The sequence below is a fragment of the Pteropus alecto genome, unplaced genomic scaffold (assembly GCF_000325575.1).
Source record: "Pteropus alecto unplaced genomic scaffold, ASM32557v1 scaffold65, whole genome shotgun sequence".
Classification (NCBI taxonomy): Eukaryota; Metazoa; Chordata; class Mammalia; order Chiroptera; family Pteropodidae; genus Pteropus; species Pteropus alecto.
The window spans coordinates 8198092-8207303 of NW_006439191.1; the positions used below are offsets into that span (position 1 = coordinate 8198092).

The 9212-nt window shown below is 54.3% G+C and overlaps 1 protein-coding gene across 1 annotated transcript in view; it reads left to right on the top strand.

Annotated features, from left to right (window-relative positions):
* Positions 1-3833: 3833 nt before the first annotated feature.
* LOC102887091 (mitochondrial amidoxime reducing component 2) overlaps positions 3834-9212 on the top strand; it is a 24328-nt gene continuing 18949 nt past the window's right edge. Inside the window, exon 1 of the mRNA XM_025049841.1 lies at positions 3834-4022. Coding sequence (XP_024905609.1) covers positions 3834-4022 — 189 coding nt within the window. The remainder of the gene's footprint in view (positions 4023-9212) is intronic.

The following is a 9212-nucleotide window of genomic DNA, read 5'->3' on the forward strand; positions in this document are numbered from 1 at the left end:
GCAGGTCTCTCCGCAGTGGCTCATTGCAAACACGCAGGGGACCAGCTCGCTCCGTAGTGACAACCCCGAGCACTGGGAAGGCAAATCTGCGCTTCCGTTAACCACCCAGGAGTCTCTTGTTCGTGGCCATCCATTCACCCAGCAAATCCGTGCTGAGCGCCTGCCCTGGAGCCCCGCCGAGGCCCTGGGCTCCGTGCGCACTTGGGCAGGGTGTGAGAACGCCCTAGGCCAACACGGGTCGGAGGGGCAAGGGGCCCGGGACCCCCTGCCTCCTGCTCGCAGAAGAGAGCTTTGCTGTGTGGCTCTGAACTGCCATTGCTCCTCTCGGGGCAGGCCACGCTCCATCCTCGGTGACAGAGTGCGGCCTGTCCTCCCCCCCTGGCGGTCTGCGTCTGAGGAATGGTCTCCCCCCCCACCCCCCTTCGATGGCTGCTCATCTCTTATTTCCCGGGGTCCGTCCCCTGTTCTGCCTGCCCCCTCTCGACCTTCAGCCACCTCCTCTCAAGCAGCCCCCGGGAGGAAAGAGAAACAATAGGACCTGCTTCCCCAGCAGCCTCCATCCAAGGTCAGGAGAGGCAGCAAGTTCTTTTTCTGGAGTTTTCCCCAATCCCGCCACGCCCTCCCGGCCCATGTTCCCTGGGCAGAAGAACCGGCCAGGATTGGCCGGGGGAGGCCGCCCCCTGACCTTTGCCCCAGCCCTTCTGTCAGCCGCGTCCCAGCCCTGGGCCGGGATCTCTGCTTCTCTCTCAAGTCTCAGCTCAAGGCCACTGCCTCCGTGAAGCCTTCCCTGATCGCAGCTGCCGAAATGGATCCGTTGCTCTGGACATGGTGGCGTCATGTGTGTCCTAGAGTCCTAGAGCCATTTTATTCTGCTCCATATTAGACTTGGTCGTTAACACGTGATTCCTCCGTGATGTTTGCATATAGTAGGTGCTGGAGAAGTGGTCGGGGAAGGAGGGATGAAAAGGGAGGGAGAGGAAGAAGGAGGAAAAGGAAGGAAATAGGCTGGATTCCTACAGGAAGTTTGGTGGTGCCTCTGAGGCAAAATTAGCCAACACGAAACATAAAGCTCTAGAGAGAGCGCGTGGGGCCTGGGCAGGAACAGGAAGTAGCCGTGAGCGAGGGCTCCCCGTGTGACCGCCAACCCTGGGAAAGTCACGCGGAGTACACCTGCTGCTGCCCCCAGCGCCCCTCGTCCTGTCCCGTGTGTGTGGAAGGTGCGTGTGGGCGGCAGGAAGGGCGGGCCCCTGACCAGACAGCTCGGTCGCCTGGGCAACGTGCTGCCCTAGGCATGATCTGGAAGTGAGCGGAGTCGCCTGACTGAGAGGCAGCAGGATGCCCCGAGGGAGCTGGGGGACAGAGTGGGCGGGGGTGACTTCAGGGAGCTGGGGACAGCCATGGCTCTTGAGGCACCATCGCAGGCTTTGAGCAGGTGAGGGCGGGACCCCAGGTGCGTTAACAGGGCCCTACGGTGTCATCGGTCCATTTCATGGACAAAGAGACGGAAACGGAGAGAGCGGGGACCTTGCCCAAGCCCCGCCTCCTCCACCGGTGGGCGTGGCCCTCCACCCCCCGGGAGCACCTGTCCCGCTCTGCGTCTGCTTCGCCATCAGTTCCTTGCTTGTTCGGGGTCTCACTCTTCCCACACCGATGTAAGCTCTGTGACAGCAGGGACCATTCGGGTCAATACTGCGTCCTCAGTGCTTGAGACACTGCCTGGCGCTTACCGGAGGGCGTGGCCCTGTTGTTCGGGGTCTCAGTCTTCCCACTCGGATGTAAGCTCTGTGACAGCAGGGACCGTTCGGGTCACCACTGCGTCCTCAGTGCTTGAGACACTGCCTGGCGCTTAGTAGGACCTCCGTGGGCCTTTGCTGATGCGCAGATGAGGACAGACGACCGAGCTGGCCCGGGGGGAGGCTCAGCACTCAAGGGCCCGTGGGACTTGCTGGGGCTCTAAGCCAGCCCAAGGTCAGCTGTGTGCGTCTCAGCTTGGGGCCCCTCCTCACGCCCCAAGGCAGTGCGTCTGGGAGAGTCAGAGTCGGAACGGTGCGGGGTGGTTCGCTGTCGTTCAGTTCTCAATCCCTTCCTTCGCATAGTCAGTCACCCAGACAGTTGTCCATCAAGCACCTGCCCCATGCCGGACACTGAGCAGGGACAGCACACAGCACCCAAGGCCGTGCTGCCTGCCCCTCACCTCCTCGTGAGGGGCAGACGAGAGCAGAGGGACAGATGCATCGGCTGCGAAGGAGGAAGGAAGCCAGGTGACCAGAGCCTCCAGCGGGGGTGGCCGGGCAGCCCCTCAGAGGACACGACAGCCACGGGACAGTGTTCCGAGGGCTGGGGGGAGGCTGTAGAATGCTGTCAGGGACTCCTGAGGTGGGCGGGGCAGGAGCTCAGCACGTGTTTGAGGAAGGGAGGCCCCTGTGGCTGGAGCAGCATGCAGGGGAGTGGCCCAGTCCCACGAAGAGGGGACAGTGGGGCCACAAGGGGCCCTGGGGACCTCAGCAGTGGCAGTGAACGAGGGGAAACTTCTGACAGGTCCTTCGTGGGGATGGGGGAGGGACAATGGGGTCAATTCCATGCTTTGAAAAGACCCCCCTAGCTGAAAGGGTGACAGGCTGGGCCTGGGGTGGGCATTGCTGGGGCAGAGGACAGGCAGGGGCTGCAGGTGGTTCTGGAGAGACAGCCTGTCGCCAGGGGTGATGGGAAGGTGTGGGCTCCCTGGAGACTATCGAAAAAAACCAAGTGGCAGGATTTGCTGAGGCGATTGTAGGGGTGGCGGAGAGAGAAGAATCAGAGAATTCTCTCGGATTCCAGCGAGAGCAACGGAGAAGGCAGCAGAGGGCGGGGGCGGGGGGGGCGGAGCAGAAGGGTGCTGAAAGTCTTTTGAGCTCAAAGCCAAGACTACAATGTTTACTTAGTTCGCACAATGCCTCTCTGCCGGGCCAGAAATATGATGTTCAAGGCCAAGTCCCAGGGTTTTCTGCACAGTATTTCCTGTGCTGTTGTTGTCATTTTTGCTTTGGAGCCTGGGCATTATGTTAGGGACTGACTGGCCCAGTCCCTAACTGGCAGAGGCTACTGAGCACACGGTCCCTGTAGATGTCTCTTTCCCGGCACCGGACTCTGCCCAAAGGCACATTCCAGGCCCCCCGGGGGTGGGGCGTGTCTTATGTGCAGGGCACCATGGAGGGGGGTGGCACTCACGCTGCAGGTAAGTGCAGGCCTGCTGGACGCTTAGTGCCACACGTGGTTCGATCCTCACAGCAAGCCAGAGACATATCATTATCCTCGTTACTTAAACATGGAAACAAAGGCAGCGAGGCCTCACTAAGGTGTCGAGCCTTACAGATCCAGAAGACCCCAAAGCGACCTTCCTGGCCCTGCTCACCTTCTAGGTAGAACCCGACCGCTTGCTTTTCCTGCTCTGGTCCGGCAGGTCTATACACTAGACTTTGTGTGGCTTCCAAGATGACAACTGGCCCCGACTATTAGGCAGAATTCCCCTCTCCCTGCCCAGTACAGGCAGTGCTTGCTGCCTGCCCATCACCCTGTCATTCAATTAGAGGTGAGCCTCTGGTGGCCTTTCAGGCGAGAGAGGAGGGAGGAGAGTGCCGCCTCTGGCGGGGACAGAGTTGGCCATCTCTGGGATCACACTCTGAGGCAGACATTTGCACGTGGGCACGAACACCTCCAGCAGCCACTGTGCCTGGCACAGCGTTGTCTGTTGGGCCCACACATACCTGTGCATGAGTTTCTTTTAAACCTTCGAGGATTTCAGGGACCTGAAAAGGCTTTTGTTTTCTTCACATTTCATGGAAGAAAAGACGAAAATGAGGAAGCTTGGCAATGCCATCGTCAGGGGGGCTGTGGTGGACACCGGCCAGATGTCCTCCTTCTGCGTGAACTGCATCTCGATTTCAAAAGGGAACACGCCAATGCTTACGACCCAGTGTCGTGGCGTCGATCGCACTGGAGCCATAATTTTCTGGTCGAACTTAGAAAAGCTGTTCAAGACTTTGGCAAGTTACATAAATCAACAGAAGGAAAGGGAGCCTGGGAAGTAGAGGTTATTTTGTGAGTAGCCCTGGCTGAGGAGGCACTTTGTAGAGTTTTTTCCTGAGGGAGTGAGTGCAGGGAGGGAGGTCGGAGGGACATGTCGACGGTCATTTACTTTATAAGGGCATGTTTCGGAAAGGCCGGCCCCACGCGAGGAGATTCTTTCTCTCCAGACACCTGTATCCCGCGCACCTTCGCCCCGAGCAGGGCATATGCTGCTGAGATGAAAAGCTAATCCCTCCGCAGCAGCCAAAGAAAACAAACACTGAGGAAAAGCCACTGAAGACGAGGAGAGGAAGCCGCGCTCTGCGTCCTGGCCGATAACATCCTCCAAATCAGAGCTGCAGAGACTCATGGTCATGGCCAGCGAAGGAGCCTGAGGGACGCCCGGGACCAGGCTGGCCAGAGGCGAGAAGGTCCCTGGCCCTCGGCGTCACGAGCCCGAGCCCCTGCACCTTGGCCCCCCCATCCAGGTGGAGGCCCAGGGAATTCATGGCATCGTCTATTTGTTGACCGAATATAAACTGAGATTTTACTGTGTCCGAGACACACGGGTGGACACGCGAGGCCCAGCCGATGGAAGGCCACCTTGCAATGAAGAATTTGGCTGTGGCAGACACATCTCGACCTCTTTCCTCCGTCTATTTCAAAATATTTGGCCTCCGAGTAAGTCTTAGTCTCCACTCTACACCGAGTTGGGTTAAGGGAGGTTTGTGCCTTGGGACTTGCTGGCCAGGAAGGAAAAGAGGACTTCCTCTCGCTGCCCGGGAGAACCAGGGGCAAGGACTTCCCCCTCCCCGCCCTGCTCTCCCAAACGCTGGTGGCAGCGCCCCCTGGTGGAAACCCGGAGCAACTGCGGGGGACCCAGAGGGGTTGGCTTGAACTCAGGGAGGGCAGGAGCTGGGGCATTACGTGCTGGGGGCGACATCCCGAGGGAACGGGCTCCATTCAGGCCCAGCTGATCGCTGTCACGAAGAATATACAGCTCCCGTTACCAGATATTTTGGTTTGCTAGACAAACTAGATACTTCCCTATTGGAAAAAAACAAAAACAGAAACGAAAACAAAAACAAAAACAAAACTGAGTGTGTAAGCCAAGGAAAGCGGGAGGCAGGCCAGGGTTTGGGGCTGCAGGCTGTCAGCAAGGCTCCATTTCTGTGGGAAAAGCGAAACATGAATAACAGTTCATCCCAACGCATGCGTGAGGAACAATCTCGGTAACATTTTATATGAAATATAACAATCACAACTATGACTACACCAGACGAGGAGCAAACGCTACAGGCTTATTCACTCACTTCTGAGTTTTCCCACTTATGCGTGCACATTATAGTGATTTATTTTTACTTCTTATATTAACCAGCAAAAAGTAGGAGGTTTTAATGGGAGGAAAATCTCAAAATCTAAAAAAAATTTTTCATTGTCTTTTTTTTTTTCCCTGCTATTTGGGAAAAAACATTAATTATCCAAAGATGGTTCCCCAGCTTCCAGAATGCCAACATCCATGAGGGTGTATTTGAAGTTTTTAGGAAAGAGATTCTTCTTCTTTACTACAACCTGCAAAGCCCACGCAATTTGGTCTCTCCCTGCCCGAGAGCCTCACCTCCTATAATTCCCATGACGCCCTGATCAGCATTCAAAACTATTTTCCTCCAAAAACACTTCAGGCTCTTTCAGAAAATTCTATTTCTCTTTGAAGTGCTCTTCCTCTCTTTTCCATTAAAAACAAACGAACAAACAAACAAAACAAACAAAAAACCTCCTACACATTCTTCAAAACCCAGTTTACAGATTACCTCCCACCAAAACCCAGTTTACGTAATACCTCCTCCCCAAGCCTTCAGGCCGTAGCAAGCTGCCTACTCCCAACCTATGCTTTCAAAGTTCTAAGCCATATCTCTAGTATAACAATCACTTTGTTTATGTTATAATTATTAGTTTATTCATCTTTTGAAATCTACCCAAAGATATAAAGCTTTGAAAACATCTCACAGATTAGAAGCTGGTCGGATGGGTTTTGCTCACTCAGAGCCTAGCACACTGCCACGCTCACTCTAAATAGGATAATTTAAAAATATATTTTAAAATAATTTTAGTTTCGAATATTTGGAATAGATCACTCTCACGGTTCAAAATGCAAAAGGTATAAGTGTGTGGACAAATGAAAAGTTGCCACATCTCCCACGTTTGCAGCCATGCAATTTCTCTTCTCGTCAGTACATAATGTTACTCATTTTCGGGGGCGGGGAGGGGGTGTCTTCTGGATGGAGTCCATATTCTTGTCCACACAGTGTAATTCTTTCTCCCATCGGGGCTTGTTTACCTTCCCAGCTCTCTCCCTGAACCCGGACTTTGCCCTCTGCTTCCCGGTCTTAACTGAACTCAGTCACGTTCTCTGTTTACTCTCTCCCCGACTTTTTCTTTCTTTAGCAAAAAGCCCCTCATCAGTCGAGCTTCAGCATCTCGGCCTGAAGTGGAGGCCCAGTGTCCAGAAGGTTCCAAGAGTTCCTACCTCCGCTCTCCTCCCCCGCTGGGCTCCTGTCATCTTGTAACTGAATTGTTTACTGATGAAATCCTTCCTGGACTCTGAATTCTAGGGATCAGAGACTCTTCCTCAATGCTCAGCACAGCACAGGGCTGGAATGACAGGTGTTCTCCCCCGGAACAAGAGCTGGCCACGTACATGTCTTCCTTGAGGACTTCTGAGCTCTCAGCCAGCCTCAGAAGTTCTGGGGCTGGCACTGGGCAGCTGAGGCGTGACTTCTTCCCCGGGTATCCCGACCACCACCCCCAACTGTCACATAATCCGGGTGTGTCTCCTCTTTGCAGCCTGAAGGAGGTACCTGGCTAACACACAGGTGACCCCGTGAGCTGGGTGTTCTCCCCGATCTGTCCTCACTGGGAGGAAGAGGAGACGATGGTGGTGTTGTGGCCTGTGTAGAATAGACCAAACCGAGTATGCTCTCAAAGGCTGTTTATTAGCCGGCGGCTGTCCTGTACAAAGGAGCAGCCCCGAAATGCCAAGATACAAGGTTTTTAAGCCCTAAATCCCATTCTTCATTCTATCTTAAACACAAAGGTCTATTTTTCTCTTATTCACTACCTGTCAACCCACTGGTCAGGTGTGCAAGCGGGAAGTACAGAAGCAGAAAGCTTGTTGTTAGAATGTTATGTTCCCATGGGTGATCGCCTATGTTCCCATGGACAATAGCCAGTATCCTCATGGGCGATGGCCAAACAGTAATTCTCAGCTTATATACAATTGATTATTTTTCATGCCACGCAAGCAAGCAGGGTTACACAGGCTAAAATTGGCAGTTAGCGTATGAGCTCATTGTTACAAGTTTCATGATTAACAGAATGCGGTTAGGGGTTCCAGAAACTAGGCCTAAGGTATAGACTTCCTTCGTCCAGTTTCAGGTTTTAATTATCCTTTACCCCTTTCACATGTCAGCAGGCTGTCACAGTGGCACTGGGGACAAGCTTGGGGGCACGCAGAGACACTTCTTGGGAATGACTAAAACAACATGGAGGTTTCCATTGACAGTCTCCTGAGAACGTTCTTAGCAAAGGTTAGTGTTTCTGAGCCCAGTTCACTCTCGGACCCTGGAAAGTTAGACTTTCTACCCTAAAAGGCTCGAAGGCAGATTCTGAACCACGGGGAACTGAATGTCAAATTGCTCTATAAACTGTAAAGTCCTGCAAAATAAAAAGTGCTATGATCATTACCATTTATGTTATTTTAACTCGACACTCGCTGACACCCAAATTTACATGCATTATAGTGATTCTGGAATGTCACAAAAGCCTACCACATATATATATATATATATATTTTGGGGGGGTGGGTCAAGGACCCGAAGGACCCAAAAAGGCAGCTTTAAGTTTTTAAATGAGCATTTTATTTACTTAAATGTGCTCTGACAGCAGCCTCGCGTGGAGGGAGGGCTCTGAGCCACCTCGAGTGGCCGTTTGAGGCAAAGGGAATCCGGTGCAGGTTTGCACACATGTCATCGCAACTCCACGCTTGAGAAAGAAACCCACTGAGCCTGACGAGAATGTGTGTTTATTGAAGAGGCTCCTTTCACCGGCCCGGGATTTCAAACTGGGGCTGTCTGGGGGGAAAGTCAGGTGGGTTTTGATCACTCGCTTTATTTTAGAAAAGGCCAAAGGGAGCTGGCTCCTCGGGTCCCCTTCTGTCTCCAGTCTTTTCCAGAGAGTGACCAATTCAGATTCGGGAGGTGGCCTCCTGGCTGCCTCCTTGAGCCACGAATTAAGGGACCAGCTTTGCAAAATAAACGAACGACCTCAAACCTTCACTCGCCTAGGAAAATCCACTGTCTGCCGCAGCGTCTGTTTGGACGGAGCTGTTAAGATACAGGAGCCCAGCAGCAGGGACAGCAGCGAAGGCCGATGGGGCTCAGTAACCGTTAGGGACAGTTCCAGAGAGGGCTGAGCTCCATCGCATTTGCCCAGGTGACCGGGCTTTGTAAAGGGCGAATCCCGGAGCCGGGAAGAGGACAGGGCAGGGGCTTCGAGAATGAGGGAGGGTTGCTGGGTGTGAATGGGGTTAGGCCAGCTATGTCCCTAGGGGGCAGTTACTGAAGGGAGGATTCTGTCCTCCCACAGAGATCCCGGGGACAAGCCCTGTCCTTCTTGATGACCTTTCAAAGGAATGGCTTGGGGTCCTTGAGAAGGGCATTTCTGAGTTGTAAGTTATACATACGCATCTCAAAGGGACAGAGGAAGGACTCGATTGTAAGCCCTTCCTGACAGTGCTCTAAGGAGGGAGGCCCCTCCACCGGAGCAGCCCGGGGACAGCGACACCGCCTGGGAGGAGGTTGGCCTCGGGTAGGCATCCGAACGGGGCGGGCGGGCTGGGGGCTGGCGTCGCCCGGGACCCGGCTTTAGGCTGCAAGGAGCGGGGGCTCGAGTTTGGCCACCGCTCAGGGGATCCCACGAGGTGGACTCTGGACCCGAAAATGCTGCGGTCTTCAGAGCCACCTGCCAGGGAAAGGGGTTCCTAAACCTTTAAAACTCTCACGTTGCAACCGCTGCCTCTTTCACTGCTCGCTGCGCCCCCGCCAGGCGACCAAGCGGGGGGCCTGGAAGGGGAGGGGGCAGGGGACCGGGAAGGAAGCGGCGGGGGGAAA